The sequence below is a fragment of the Aquarana catesbeiana genome, linkage group LG13 (assembly GCF_042186555.1).
Source record: "Aquarana catesbeiana isolate 2022-GZ linkage group LG13, ASM4218655v1, whole genome shotgun sequence".
In the NCBI taxonomy this organism is placed as follows: Eukaryota; Metazoa; Chordata; class Amphibia; order Anura; family Ranidae; genus Aquarana; species Aquarana catesbeiana.
Genome location: NC_133336.1, coordinates 29,115,121 through 29,130,854, shown reverse-complemented (window position 1 = coordinate 29,130,854; position 15,734 = coordinate 29,115,121). Strand labels below are relative to the sequence as shown.

The 15,734-nt window shown below is 43.9% G+C and overlaps 1 protein-coding gene across 5 annotated transcripts in view; it reads left to right on the top strand.

The window, feature by feature from the left end:
• The window catches only part of TRAF3 (TNF receptor associated factor 3), a 158,448-nt gene extending 144,724 nt beyond the window's left edge, over nt 1-13,724 (top strand). For all 5 annotated transcript variants that reach the window (XM_073609352.1, XM_073609353.1, XM_073609350.1 and 2 more), the window contains 2 exons: nt 7,910-8,078; nt 11,074-13,724. In XM_073609352.1, coding sequence (XP_073465453.1) covers nt 7,910-8,078; nt 11,074-11,645 — 741 coding nt within the window. In that variant the 3' untranslated portion in view covers nt 11,646-13,724. The remainder of the gene's footprint in view (nt 1-7,909; nt 8,079-11,073) is intronic.
• Nucleotides 13,725-15,734: the final 2,010 nt, after the last annotated feature.

The window sequence follows — 15,734 nt, the reverse complement described above, 5'->3', positions numbered from 1 at the left end:
TCTTCGTTGGTGGTTGGTTAGTGATTGATTGTTCTCTGTTGATAGTTGGATAAAGATTTGTTGATGGTTGCCCTCTGCTGGCGGTTGGCAAGCCTCTATTAGTTGGTTGCCCTTTGTTGACTGTCGGTTAACAGTTAGTTGGTGGTTGGTTGGTCTTTCTTGGCTATTGGTTGGTTGCCTTCTGTTGGTAGCTGGCTGGCCTCTGTTGATGGTTGTGATTGGTTGCCCACAGCTGACTGTTGGTTAACACTTAGTTGGTTGCCCCCGTTGGGCTGCCCTCTCTTTGATGGTTGGTTGGTAATTGGTTGCGCTCTGTTGACTGACTGTTGGTTTGTGGTTGGTTGCGCTCTGTTGGCAGTTAGTTGTTGAATGGTTACCCTTTGCTGACTGTTAGTTGGTTGCCTTCTGTTGTGAGTTTTCTGGCCTCTGTTGAAAGCTGGTTAGTGATTGGTTGACTGTTGGTTAACAGTTAGTTGGTTGCCATCTTATGATGGTTGGTTGGTAACTGGTTGCTCTGTTGACTGACTGTTGGTGGATGTTTGTCCCCTGTTGGCAGTTCGCTGGCCTTTGTTGGTGGTTGGTTGATGATCAGTTGCCCTCTGTTGGTGGTTGGTTGATGATCAGTTGCCCTCTGTTGGTGGTTGGTTGATGATCAGTTGCCCTCTGTTGGTGGTTGGTTGCTGATCAGTTGCCCTCTGTTGGTGGTTGGTTGATGATCAGTTGCCCTCTGTTGGTGGTTGGTTGATGATCAGTTGCCCTCTGTTGGTTGACGAACAGTTCCCCTTTGTTGGTTGATAATCAGTTGCCCTCTTTCCGTTGACATTTAGTTACCCTCTCTTGGAGGTTGGGTAGCTTCTTTTGATGGTTGGTTGGTGATTGGTTCCCCTCTGCGGACTGTTGGTAACAGTTGGTGGTTGGTTGCCTTCTGTTGGCTGTTGATTTCCCTCTGTTAACGGTTATTTGGAAAGCAAGGACAACATATGCTTTAATGTAGTTCTTACTACAATTATTATTCCCATTTCAGTGTTTTGTTTTTTTTCCGTCACTCAATGCTTCTATATATATATTATATGATAACAGTGTACAAACGCAGAACTGCTATAACCCTGTACACAGATGTGGCCTATAGTTTTGGCACAGTGTCCACCTTTATCTGTTATAATCTTAAAGAGGAGTTCCCATTTTTTTTTTTTTAAATTAAAAGTCAGCAGCTACAAATACTGCAGCTGTTGACTTTTAATAATCGGACGCTTACCTGTCCCCCGGTCCAGCGATGCGGGGGATTGAAGCCCCGCTCGTCTCCCCCTCTGTTCGGCAGCGCCCGCATGGCAACTGTGGGCACCAGGCTGTGGCGTCACAGCCAGGCACCCACTGCGCATGCGTGAGCGGCGCCGTGCTCTGTGATCGGCTGCTCAGTCATCTGGGACCTGTAATGGGTCCCAGATGATTGACAAGAGGGAGGGGGCAGAGCTGGGAAAGTGATATCACCAGCCCAGGCACTGAAAGAGGCAGACTACAAGGGACCCCCTAGCAACAGGCATTTAAAGGTGAGTTTAAAAAAAAAAAAAATTCCAAATGTTTTTTTTTATTTTTTTTTTAGGCACATTCATGCATTTTTTTTTTGGGTGGAACACCACTTTAAGTTGCCTACATGACCAGGAACATACTGTACTCAGTATACAGACAGGAAAATTGCAGTTTCGTACATTACTTACTCCACAGCTTACATTCCTTCAGAAAAAAACATTTGTTGTACATTGACTTCCTTGTCAGTATCTAAAAATGTGATTCTTCAGTTGCTCTGTAGGAATGTGAAGCCTTTGGGGTTTACGGTGACTTGCTGAGCTGTAAGAGTGAAAGGCCTTTGTTAGTGAATGGTCTTGGATGCACTTTTGCTTCCTTAGTGCCTTGTCACTATATCTGTCTTTGTGGTATTTTGCTGATGATTTGTATAACCGAACATTGTTCTGTCTTTTATTTTTTTTTGTATGTTTTCAGGTATTTGATACCTGAAAATCCTCTGCTGGCTCAAAGTATATGTAAATCCTAAACTTTTTCTAGGCTTTGTATAAAATGTGGAAGGTTTAGAACCCTTGTCAGGTTTTTATTGCTGTGCATCCTCAGCTGAGGAGGTCCATCCTCTACTCCTCTTGTAGTCATTGTCTCCAGTGGAGAAACAGATGAAAAACCCTAATGTGAACAGGGGCCATTGAAATGGATGGGATTTTGCTTGTTGAACTTTTCTGAGCGTTCGAGCTACAAGCTGTAAAATGTTCAAGCGTGAATGGGGTCTCAATTATAGAGATGGCACAGCAAAGGGTGAGGGGAAAACTTCCAGCAGGAACACTATATCTGTTCCAGAGACATATATCTAAGAGGAGAATTCCCCTCACCGTAGAGCGATATCCTCTCCCGTACTTCTGTTATAGCAGTGATCTCTAGCAGTCCTATGTAATATGTCTCCTGTCAATGACTGTCTCCTTAAGCATGTCTCCAAACTGCAACAACTCCTATAGTATGATCACAGTCTCAGACAGTCTATTGCCGCATGCCTGCAGTCTCTGACCATCTTCTGTAGTATGTCTGCAGTCTCTGACCATCTTCTGTATCGTGCCTGCAGTCTCTGACCATCTCCTGTAGTATGTCTGCAGTCTCTGACCATCTTCTGTAGTATGTCTGCAGTCTCTGGCCATCTCCTGTATCATGTCTACAGTCTCTGACCATCTCTTGTATCATGTCTGAAGTCTTAGGTCATCTCTTGTATCATGTCTGCAGTCTCTGACCATCTCTTGTACCATGTCTGCAGTCTCTGGCCATCTCCTGTATCATGTCTACAGTCTCTGACCATCTCTTGTATCATGTCTGAAGTCTTAGGTCATCTCTTGTATCATGTCTGCAGTCTCTGACCATCTCATGTATAATTTCTGCAGTCTCTGACCATCTCTTGTATCATGTCTGAAGTCTTAGGTCATCTCTTGTATCATGTCTGCAGTCTCTGACCATCTCATGTATAATTTCTGCAGTCTCTGACCATCTCTTGTATAATTTCTGCAGTCTCTGACCATCTCTTTTATCATTCATATAGTCTCTGACCATCGCTTGTATCATGTCTGCAGTCCCTAACGATCTCTTGGATCATGTCTGCAGTCTCTAACCATCTCTTGTATCATGTTCACAGTCTCTGACCATCTCCTGTATCATGTTCACAGTCTCTGTCCATCTCATGTATAATTTCTGCAGTCTCTGTCCATCTCTTTTATCATTCATATAGTCTCTGACCATCTCTTGTATCATGTGTGCAGTCCCTAATGATCGCTTGGATCACGTCTGCAGTCTCTAACCAGCTCTTGTGTCATGTATGGAGTCTCTAACCATCTCTTGTATCATGTCTGCAGTGTCTGACCATCTTTTGTATCATGTGTGCAGTCCCTAATGATCTCTTGGATCATGTCCGCAGTCTCTAACTATCTCTTGTATCATGTCTACAGTCTCTGACCATCTCCTGTATCATGTCTGCAGTGTCTGACCATCTTTTGTATCGTGTGTGCAGTCCCTAATGATCTCTTGGATCATGTCCGCAGTCTCTAACTATCTCTTGTATCATGTCTACAGTCTCTGACCATCTCCTGTATCATGTCTGCAGTGTCTGACCATCTTTTGTATCATGTGTGCAGTCCCTAATGATCTCTTGGATCATGTCCGCAGTCTCTAACTATCTCTTGTATCATGTCTACAGTCTCTGACCATCTCCTGTATCATGTCCGCAGTGTCTGACCATCTTTTGTATCATGCCAATAGTCTGACTATATCCTGTTGTTTGTTTGCTGTCTCTGACACTGAATATTTACTAGTTTCTGTGCAGCCCATTCGTGATGTCGAGTGCCACGCTTGAAGCCCCCCCTCCCCCCCCCATGTCAAGGAAGTTAACCACTACTAACCTAATATATCCACACACAAAAATTGGATTTATGTTCACTTGAAAACACTTTAATGTTGGCATTCTGTTCAGCTAGTATTGTGATGCAGACATTCCTGTCCAGCAGCATAGCCAGGTCTCTGACTTCTATTGCAGTTACAGCTTGGTGCTGATTGGGCAGGAGCAGCAGAGGAGTGATGAGGTCAGCTATGCGTTTTCCCCTCATGTAAGCACATTTACAGTGTTAGACTAACAGTCCTGATTAGCCAGTATGCTGTCTCCAAGGGGTGGAGAAAACCTGTTTATTATAATAGAATTATCATTAAATAGAGTAATGTGCTTATAATCACTGCTGTTTTTTTTTTTTTGCACAGAAACCATTGTATTATGTGCTCAGGTCCCCAGAGAATGTTCTTGGCAGAGTTCTCCTTTAATGCCTATCAGACCTGCCAGGAAAGATATCTTCTACCTGTCATCAGAGGGTTTCCTGTGCACATGGGGGGGGGGGGGGGGGAACCGTATTGTCTGCTGCTGAAATTTCTCACTCTGACATAACGGTTTCACAAGTCTTTGAAATGGACAATTTCTGTGAAAACATTTGCATACTTTTTTTTTTAACAAGACCCGAAAAAAAAGGGGGGCTCTCCGCGTGTTGTCATAAGTGACTTTACTTTTTTGTAATAAGTGACTTTTCATAAGCATCACAAGGGGAGTTCAGGGCAGGTGTGTATTCATTCTTAAAGCTGAACTCCGGGTGCACAGCTAAATACACGGCTGAAACATGTCCTACCTGCCAAAGGAATTGTCAATTCTGTCCATCCAGTCCTGAGATTTACACAGCCCTGCTAGACAGCATAGCCTGCCTGAGGTGGTGATTTTTTTTTTCTTTAAAAAAAAAAGGCTAAGGTATGATTGTTGGAACATGTTCCAAATCCATTTGCTATTTGATGTATACAAGCCTCATGAATTAAAGTAGGAGTAAACTCCCATGCGTGAATTTTACCTATAAGTAAGCGATCAAGCAGATCTTCCCCTTTTGGGTGGAGCTTGCTTTACAGTGGCTTGCGAAAGTATTCGGCCCCCTTGAACTTTTCAACCTTTTGCCACATTTCAGGCTTCAAACATAAAGATATAAAATTTTAATATTTTGTGAAGAATCACCAACAAGTGGGACACAATTGTGAAGTGGAACGAAATCTATTGGATATTTTAAACTTTTTTAGCAATTAAAAAACTGAAAAGTGGTGCGTGCAAAATTATTCGGCTCCTTTACTTTCAGTGCAGCAAACTCACTCCAGAAGTTCAGCGAGGATCTCTGAATGATCCAATGTTGTCCTAAATGACTGATGGTGATAAATAGAATCCACCTGTGTGTAATCAAGTCTCTGTATAAATGCACCTGCTCTGTGATAGTCTCAGGGTTCTGTTGAAAGCGCAGAGAGCATCATGAAGACCAAGGAACACACCAGGCAGGTCCGTAATACTGTTGTGGAGAAGTTTAAAGCCGGATTTGGATACAAAAAGATTTCCCAAGCTTTAAACATCCCAAGGAGCACTGTGCAAGTGATCATTTTGAAATGGAAGGAGTATCAGACCACTGCAAATCTACCAAGACCTGGCTGTCCTTCTAAACTTTCAGCTCAGACAAGGAGAAGACTGATCAGAGATGCAGCCAAGAGGCCCATGATCACTCTGGATGAACTGCAGAGAACTACAGCTGAGGTGGGAGAGTCTGTTCATAGGACAACAATCAGTCTTACACTGCACAAATCTGGCCTTTATGGAAGAGTGGCAAGAAGAAAGCCATTTCTCAAAGATATCCATAAAAAGTCTCATCTAAAGTTTGCCACAAGCCACCTGGAAGACACACCAAACATGTGGAAGAAGGTGCTCTGGTCCGATGAAACCAAAATCGAACTTTTTGGCCACAATGCAAAACGATATGTTTGGCGTAAAAGCAACACAGCTCATCACACTCAACACACCATCCCTACTGTCAAACATGGTGGTGGCAGCATCATGGTTTGGGCCTGCTTTTCTTCAGCAGGGACAGGGAAGATGGTTAAAATTGAGGGGAAGATGGATGCAGCCAAATACAGGACCATTCTGGATGAAAACCTGTTGGAGTCTGCAAAAGACCTGAAACTGGGACGGAGATTTATCTTCCAACAAGACAATGATCCCAAACATACAGCAAAATCTACAAAGGAATGGTTCACAAATAAACGTATCCAGGTGTTAGAATGGCCAAGTCAAAGTCCAGACCTGAATCCAATCGAGAATCAGTGGAAAGAGCTGAAAACTGCTGTTCACAAACGCTCTCCATCCAACCTCACTGAGCTCGAGCTGTTTTGCAAGGAAGAATGGGCAAGAATTTCAGTCTCTTGATGTGCAAAACTGATAGAGACATACCCCAAGCGACTTGCAGCTGTAATCGCAGCAAAAGGTGGCTCTACAAAGTATTAACACAAGGGGGCCGAATAATTTTGCACGTCCCACTTTTCATTTTTTTATTAGTTAAAAAAGTTTCAAAAATCCAAAAGATTTCGTTCCACTTCACAATTGTGTCCCAGTTGTTGGTGATTCTTCACAAAAAATAAAAATTTTATATCTTTATGTTTGAAGCCTGAAATGTGGCAAAAGGTTGAAAAGTTCCAGGGGGCCGAATACTTTCGCAAGCCACTGTAAGTGCTGCAGCACCGTCATTATTTTTAATCGCAGGCCAAAGTTCTGCTTTAGGCAACACAAGCCTGGTCATCATTCTTTCCTCAGTCTGTGATTGGACAGTCAAGGAGCAGCAATAAGCTGATTAGATCACCCACCCTTACCCCTTCTTCCTGTAAGCATGCTTCTCCTTGGAGACGTTTCTAAACTGCCAGTAAAACTTTTGAGCACTTTTGAAGAGCTTTTCAGGCGCTTTTGAAGAGCTTTCCATTCATTTCAACGGAGAGGGGCATTTTTTCACCGCCCTGCCAGCCCACTGCCCCGGTGTGAAAGCATTCATTTGATTTTAATAGAAATAGGTTTTCGTGAGCTTTTCAGGCGCTTTTTTTTTTAGCGTGAAAGCGCCTCAGTGTGAAAGGGGTCTAAAATTAAGCCAATTTATATTTTTGTTATTTAAAATAAATATAATTTTATTTTTTAGACATAAATGCATTCATTGGTATATTTAAAATCTGCCTGGAGTTCAGATTTATTATTTATTATAGTATTATTCTCGTTATAGACCATATTAAATTTGTCTGCTTCATATGAGTTTCATCTGCTTCTTTCTTTTACAATACATTTCTTGCATTTCATGTGCAGATTGTACTCTGGACCCACCACAATTACATTTCCATAGAGCTCCCAAAAAGAGAACATTTTATTTCCATTAATTGAGATTTTGATCTCTGTTCATTGGGTTATAGCGCCACCCTCAGGAGACAGATTAGGGGGGTTTGCCCTTTTTTGCCTGTCACTAAATAGTAAGGACCTGGGTTCCCTATTGGGAATCTTAGTTCTGTTCCTTTTTGCAAAGGATTTCTTAAATCTTTTTTTGCTCTTAATGCATCTCAACTATTGGATTTTAGAAAGACTAATAACTGGAATGGAAGTGAATTGGCATCACATGACCAACTAACTAGTACGTCCGCCCAGCCTGGGCTGTATTATCAGTTATTATCATGTGTATTATCAGTTGGTTATGCAGATTTAAAATCCCCATCATGGAGCAATAGAGGCCAGGCCACAATTTGAGAGATTCTGGTCGTTTTGGACAACTTTGTGTGCATAGGACAGGATTGTGATAATTGAAGGAGATTTTACCATGTCCTGGCTTTGCTAAATGATGGCCAAGTTCAATTCCTTTCCTGGGTTGGGTTTAATTCAAGGCAGTTTGTTGCCATCAGATAACTGGGCTTGCAGGAGAATTTCACCCAGATCGATTGCTGTTATCCTGTTTAGTTGTTGGTGTATCGTTTTATTATTGACATTTTTTTTCCCTCTGTGCAGAGAGTAATTGAAGGCCAAGCAGAAAAGCTAAAAGACTTGGATAAGGAAATCCATAGCTTGCGGCAGACTGGGGAAGACGCAGATAATATAAAGAGCATTCTGGAGTCACTACAGGCCCGTCTGACTCAGTTGGAGACGCTAAGTAAGACTGCTGCTGCATGGAATCCAGGTAAGGACAACCGGAAGATCTTAGCCTGACCCCAGGGATGGAAAATTTAAAGTCAAAGCTTTATTTTGTAAAGGGGTACTTCCTTACATCAATTGTCCCCATCAGATTGTCCCCTTACATCAACTGTCCCCATCAGATTGTCCCCTTACATCAGCTGTCCCCATCAGAGAGTCCCCTCACATCAACTGTCCCCATCAGAGTGCCCCCTTACATCAACTGTCCCCATCAGAGAGCCCCCTTACATCAACTGTCCCCATCAGAGAGCCCCCTCACACCAACTGTCCCCATCAGAGAGCTCCCTCACACCAACTGTCCCCATCAGAGAGCTCCCTCACACCAACTGTCCCCATCAGAGAGCCCCTTACACCAACTGTGCCCATCAGAGTGCCCCCTTACATCAGCTGTCCTCATCAGAGAGCCCCTTACATCAACTGACCCCATCAGAGAGCCCCTTACATAAACTGTTCCCATCAGAGAGCCCCCTCACATCAATTGTCCCAATCAAAGAGCTCCTTACATCAACTGTCCCTTTTAGAGTAGCCTCTTACATCAACTGTCCCTATCGGAGTGGCCTCTTACATCAACTGTCCCCATCAAAGTGCCCCCTTACATCAACTGTCCCCATCAAAGTGCCCCCTTACATCAACTGTCCCCATCAAAGTGCCCCCTTACATCAACTGTCCCCATCAAAGTGCCCCCTTACATCAACTGTCCCCATCAGAGTGCCCCCTTACATCAACTGTCCCCATCAGAGTGCCCCCTTACATCAACTGTCCCCATCAGAGTGCCCCCTTACATCAACTGTCCCCATCAGAGTGCCCCCTTACATCAACTGTCCCCATCAGAGAGCCCCCTTACATCAACTGTCCCCATCAGAGAGCCCCTTACATCAACTGTCCCCATCAGAGTGCCCTATGGATCACTGGATGTACCCTTTCGAGACCTGGAGGACACAACTAAAAAATGAGGGAGGGGCACAGGCACAGCCCCCCGCCCCCCCTGCACCCCCCTAGATTCTGCCTGTTGGTGAGATTTACTCTTTATTTGCTCTAGTGATCACATTTGAAATTTTGAGTTGCCCCCAGAACAGGAATGGGATAAAACCTTAAAGTGAAGACACTTGTTCTGGCAACTAAGAGGGGATTTCTCTTGCATTGTAGAGAACTACTCCCACTACTTGTTGTGTCTAGGGGACAGGATGTAAAGGGAAATCTCCTCCCCCAATGGGACACAGTTCGCGGTAAAACCCAAGCATGGTCTTCTTAGTCCATGACTTTAGATAAAACATTTTGTCCTAGCGTTTTCAGGCAGAAAGGCAGAAAGTCACGCAATTTTACTGTGATTTTACTGCGTTTTTGCCTCGATTTTTGCAGGTCAAAAGGTCACCAATGTAAAAAGCAGAAAAACGCCCAAATCTGGCCAAAAAAAAAAAGTGCCAAAACTTGTTTGAGCTTCAGGCGTTTTGGAGCTTCTGGCTTTGAGCGTTTTGGAGGGGAGATGTGAACCATCTCTATAGAGAATAATTGATTTTTTTTTTACCCCTCCAGCATTTTGTAGCTTCAGGCTTCAAGCTACAAAACGCTCAGGTGTGAATGGGGCCTTATCTAGTCTTATCTATCCCACCTCAGTGACTCAGATCTTCAGCACCTTGCTGGAGGATCTTTTAGCCTCTGACACTTCCTGGTGTGTCTAAGTCACTTCTGTGTCCCTGCACAGCTGTTGTGACAAGGAACCACAATGTGCAGCTGGGAACACAGACATTCATATATCTATAATACTAAACTCCAGGAAGACAAACCCCACCCTTGCAGCAGCACCCCCCCCCCCCCCCCCCCACACACACACTGCATTGCAAGGGTTAAATGTCCTTTTAAAGGGTGCAGTGATGAAGCAATGGTGCAAAGAGGATTGTAAGACTTATAATGCCCAAATGGTAATGGGTAAATTGATGATGAGCCCACACTTAATATGGCTGCTGCACCTCTGGGTAATAGTACCTCAGGTTTCCTGTAGATCAGGGGTCTCCAGACTTTCTAAGCAAAGGGCAGTTTACTGTCCTTCAGGCTTTAGGGGGGGCCGGACGGTGGCCAGTGGGAGTAAACAATGCCCTGGGATCAGTGCTTCATCATTGGTTTCAATGGGAGGACTAGTGCCCCATTGTTGGTATCAGTGGGAGGAATAGTGCCCCAATGATGGAGTCAGTAGGAGGAATGGTGCCCAATTATTGGTGTCAGTTGGTGGAATGGAGCTCAAAGGCCAGATAAAGCCAAGCAAAGGGCCACAGTTTGGAGACCACTGCTGTAGAGTATAAAGGTAACAAGAAGGAAGGTGGTCACCACTTTCTAAGTGTAGTTTATTAGAAAACCCATAAAAACAAATTGATAATTATGCACTCACTGTATAAATCCATAAAACCCATAGAATTGATCATTATGAACTCGCTGTATAGACCCATAATAAACAGTGAGTGCATAGTTATCAATTTGTTTTTATGGGTTTACTAATAAACTACATTTAGAAGGTGGTGCCCTCTTTCTTTCTTGTTCTTTAAGGGTACACTCACACTGGCACTTTGAACCAGTCCCGGGCACAGTTCACCCCCTTGGGCTGGTTCGTTTGTGTAGTGTGAGTGCTCTGAACTGTGCTTGGGATTGATTAAGCCCCCCAAGCCTTGAACAGAGGACCGCTTGTGGTCAGTACACTTGGCTTCGGTGTGAGTGCAAACCATGCCAGAGCACATTGTATGTGAGGAGATGCGACCACAGCTTGAGAGCACCTTATAGGGGCGGAAGCATTGGAGCCAGGGGTAGTATGGTAAGTATTGCACCTCATCTGTGCACCCCTAGACTAAACAAGCATTCATCCATTGCAGTGCATGGGGTACGGCAACCCCCACTGCAAGAGTCATTTTTTTTCTGATGCCTAGAGATCAGATTTAATATCCCTGCACAATAGATGTCCATGTTTTTCTAACGTTTTTGCCTTATTCCCTTAGGTGTCCTGGAGACCCAAATCAATAGACACGACCAGATGTTGAGCGTTCACGACATCCGCCTGGCCGACATGGACCTCCGGTTCCAGGTCCTGGAGACCGCCAGCTACAACGGCGTTTTGATCTGGAAAATCCGCGATTACAAGAGGCGGAAGCAAGAGGCCGTCATGGGAAAGACATTGTCGCTGTACAGTCAGCCGTTCTACACCGGCTACTTTGGCTACAAGATGTGCGCCAGGGTCTACCTGAACGGGGACGGCATGGGGAAGAACACTCATTTATCGCTGTTCTTCGTTATCATGAGGGGAGAGTACGATTCTCTGCTTCCTTGGCCGTTCAAACAGAAAGTAAGCCTCATGCTAATGGACCAGGGACCGTCACGCCGCCATCTTGGCGACGCCTTCAAGCCCGACCCCAACAGCAGCAGCTTCAAAAAACCCACGGGGGAAATGAACATTGCCTCCGGGTGCCCTGTGTTTGTCGCTCAGACCGTGCTGGAAAACGGGACGTACATAAAAGACGATACTATTTTTATTAAAGTCATAGTCGATACATCAGACTTGCCGGACCCTTGATAGCGGGCAGTGCCAGGTGCTGTTTTTATAAGGAAAGAGCAGCTTGGGGTTTTTGTACAATCTGTCTCGAAAACAAAAAAAACACCAAGAGGTCCCCAGACTTGGAAGTGGACCTGTTGGCGCTGGAACCGAAACCAGAAGGAACCAAGGACCCCCCCGGGGGAGGGGCTCCGACGCACAAGACCGCGACATTCTGTGCAATGATTGACCTCTTTTTTTGTTACACAGAGCATGTTGGAATTGTCAATGATTGAAGAGTAGTTTCACCCTTGTGCTAACTGAGGTTTAAGTTGTGAGGTTTAATTTATTTATTTTTTTAGTTGTTTTGCTCTGAGGTAGGGTGAGGAAGGGGGTGGGTGGGGGGCTCGGTGGGGACAGGAATTGGGAATAGTTTGTGACAACTTTTGCTCAGGGGGGTAGCAGACAGAAAGGGGATATATATATATTTTTTTTAATCTGTCCAGTAGTATCAAAGCTATATTTGTGATTTTTTTTTTTCAGAACAAAGTATAGCCACTGCGTTTTGCGTCAATCTCTAGATAACATCCAGATTTCCCCCCATCAGAGAGTATTAAAGGATAACTAAACCCAAGAATGAAAACATGATATGTTGCAGCTCACCACACCTTAGCTATGCTGGCTGCATTTTCAGGCTAAGGACATTTTTTCAGCAAGTACATAAAATACCCATTGATATTGCCTGGAAATGCAGCATAAAACATTGTCTACTATTTGCAAACTACTAATCTCCCCATGTAATGGAGATGAACAAAGGCAGACATGTTTGTAGTCCAGCCTGAAAGGCAACCATGGCTGCCCCCATAGATACATTGGAGGAGTGAGTGTTGTCACCCTAGGACAGTGTATGCGTTGTTGGTAGAACTACCAGGTTGCAGATGAAGGGAAAGGACCAGTAAGTTGCAATGTAATCATTTTTTTGTTTTTGGGTTTAGCTACGCTTTGACGGAGACCTGAGCTTTGTCAATGATTTCGCTTGTAAGGGTGAAGCAGTGGATCATTTATGGACTACATGGTCGCACATACTGCACCTAGTCACAGCCTTTGGGCAATAAGAGAAGGGGTTCCGGAACCTTGCTTTCCGCTGCCATGTGGCTTGGGGGGATAAACACCCCATTATTTAACCTTTTAAGCTTTCGACAAGGACTAAAAATTGTCCTAAACCAATATCAAGGTGACACTGGTGTTGAAACCATAAAGTCCCAAAAAATGTTTATCGCAACTCTCTATAAATGCATGTAAAAGTTCCATAGGCACATTAGAAAAGAGCGCATTTGATGTGAAGTTCTGATCCTGAGGGTAGACGGTTAGGTCACACTGATGACTAGCTGTCAATTATCCCAATGAAGGACACTCCGCCACATTCTCCTTATGGGGAAATTGGGTTTCAATATATGTCAAATAGCTCATGTTCTGATTGGACACGGGAGCTTTTACACATTTGAGGGTTATAAAATTCTCTTTTGTAGTTTTAGATTTACTTGGCCTTAAATGGAAGTTCTAGGGAATCCTGTAAAATAACGGTCATCTCCATATTTGGATCCACCTTTCATTGCCATTGTCACCAGTGTCCACCTATCACAAAAACCCACACAGTTCCATGACTACCAATTTTCCCTTTTTATTTAACATGTCATTTTTTTATTTTTTTTCTGCTGGTGATTATGGGAAAACATCCTAAAGTAGCAGATTGGTTGCAGCTACTACAGCGATTCATCTGTCGCAATTAGAGATGGGCCAATCGATTCAACAATCAGGGGATTTTGGGTTTGACCGATCTGCAGAGAACCGTGCCGTAATGCAGGCAATTGCTGATCGTGATCCGGTGGAGCCACTCGCCTGATTCCTGAATGGGTTGGCTCATCTCTGGTCGTAATATTTCACTTTTGAAATGTAAAGCAGTTCCATGATGTCGTAGGTTTATGACACAATTACCAGTTATTACATTTTTAAGATCATTCTTCGATGCTGTGCATCATTGCCTTTCGCCATATCACCCTAAACTAGGGCATCTGTCTGATGAACTGTCAGGTTCTCAATAAATTCAAATGAAGTTTCTCACTCTGCATTCAAGTCATTCACCTTCCATGTGTGATATTGCATTTCATCTGTTCTAAACTTCATATTGTAAGAAAAGGCCAGAAAAGGTCATCAGTTTATGTTGTCATTATCTGTTTGGTTCACTTGTATTTCTAATAGTCCTTTGGTTGTCCAAAGTGCTGCCCTTTTGCTTATTGCCATAAAACTCCGAGAACATCCTGTAGACACAGCTCCAGGACCCAGGTAAATGGTTTATTGGACCCTGGAGGAGTAAGCACCAGCGAGCAGGAGTTCAGGATTGTAGAAGTGTTTGTTAAATTGGTGAGAAGCACGTGTAATTAATTTAAAGAAGGACATAAAATACAAGGGCCTCTTACTTGGCAGCCACCCCCTGATTACTCCTCAAGTCCTGCCCACTTCCTGTAGCTGATCTCATGGAGACAAATAGTCCTTTGGTGGTCCCAAGTGCTTCTATTTTGTTGTTGCCATAAAGGAGCTATAAACCTCTGAGAACATTCTGTAGACAAGGCTCCAGGACCTTGCTAAATGGTTTATTGGAGAAATGGACCCTGAAGAAGTAAGCACCTGCGAGTTGGAGTATTTGGGTTAATACAGCCATTAGATCACAGTAGCATGGGTGTAATTAACTGAAGGAGGACCTAAAACACAAGGTTCACTTAGCTGGTAGCTCCCCTGATTACTCCTCGAGTTCTGTCCGCTTCCTATAGCTGAGCTTCTAGGTCATAATGGTCTATTGGTTGTCCCAAGTGCTGCCATTTTGCTTGTTGTCATGAGGGAGCTATAATCCTCTAAGAACATTCGGTAGACACAGCTCTAGGCTCTTGCAAAATGGTTTATTGGAGAAATAGACCCTAAAGGAGTAAGCACCTGCAAGCTGGAGTAAATGAGTGAATAAAGCCATGAAACCATAGTAGCATGGGTGTAATTAATTTAAGGAGGACCTAAAATACAAGGTCCACTTAGTTGGCAGACCCCAACCTCCTGATTACTCCTCAAGTTCCTCAATCCTCAAGTTCTGTCTGCTTCCTGTAGCTGATCTCATGGGGCCTAATAGTCTATTGGTTGTCCCAATTGCTGCCATTTTGCTTGCTGCCATAAAGGAGCTATAGAGCTCTGAGAACATTCTGTAAAGACAGCTCCAGGACCTTGCTAAATAGTTTATTGGGGAAATGGACCCTGGAGGAGTAAGCACCAGTGAGGTAGAGTTCAGGATTGTAGAAGTGCTTGATACATGGGTGAATACAGCCATGCGACTATAGTAGCATGAATCTAATTAATTTGAAGTGATATTAAAGCCAGATTTAAAAAAAATAACAAACATGTCATACTTACCTGCTCTGTGCAGTGGTTTTCCACAGAGCAGCCCCCGATACTCCTCAGGTCCCTCCCTTCAACTGAGTGCCCCCATAGCAAGCAGCTTGCTATAGGGGGAACCGAGCAGGCTCGCTCTTGAGCCGCTGCTCTGTGTGTGTCCATTTACACACGGTGCAAGGCTCAGCCCTGTCCCCACTCTCATAGGATTTGGAATTCTTGGCTTTCCCCAGGATTCCATGAGAAGACCCCCCAAAAAAAGTCACCTTCACCTTGTTGAGCCTACTGGAACCTGGGGTATAAGGTGGGCATTTTATTCTTCTATAGTTTTTGCGTTTTGTAGTCAGGATGGGGAGGTTGCCAACTAACAAGACTTGTATTTTATCGAGAGGCAGCACCCAAATTTGGCCACAAGCTCTTACAAGGTCTGCAGAGGTCAAATATGGTTCCTGGGTTTAGGAAAACTAAGCAGGATCCGGGAAGAGCCTCAGTGTTTTGCGGGGAATTCAACCTGGTGCTGGTCTACAGTTTGCTCTTGTCAATAAGTCACCCCAAATGCCAGTATAGAACAAAATGGGTAAAAAGAAAAAAAATACTATTTTCTTTTTTTTTTGCCCTAAAAGAGTCTAGCTTGTCGTGGTGGGCAGGCTTGTATTCTTTTGGTTAAAATTGACAAAACAGTAGAAAAAATCCAAAAAT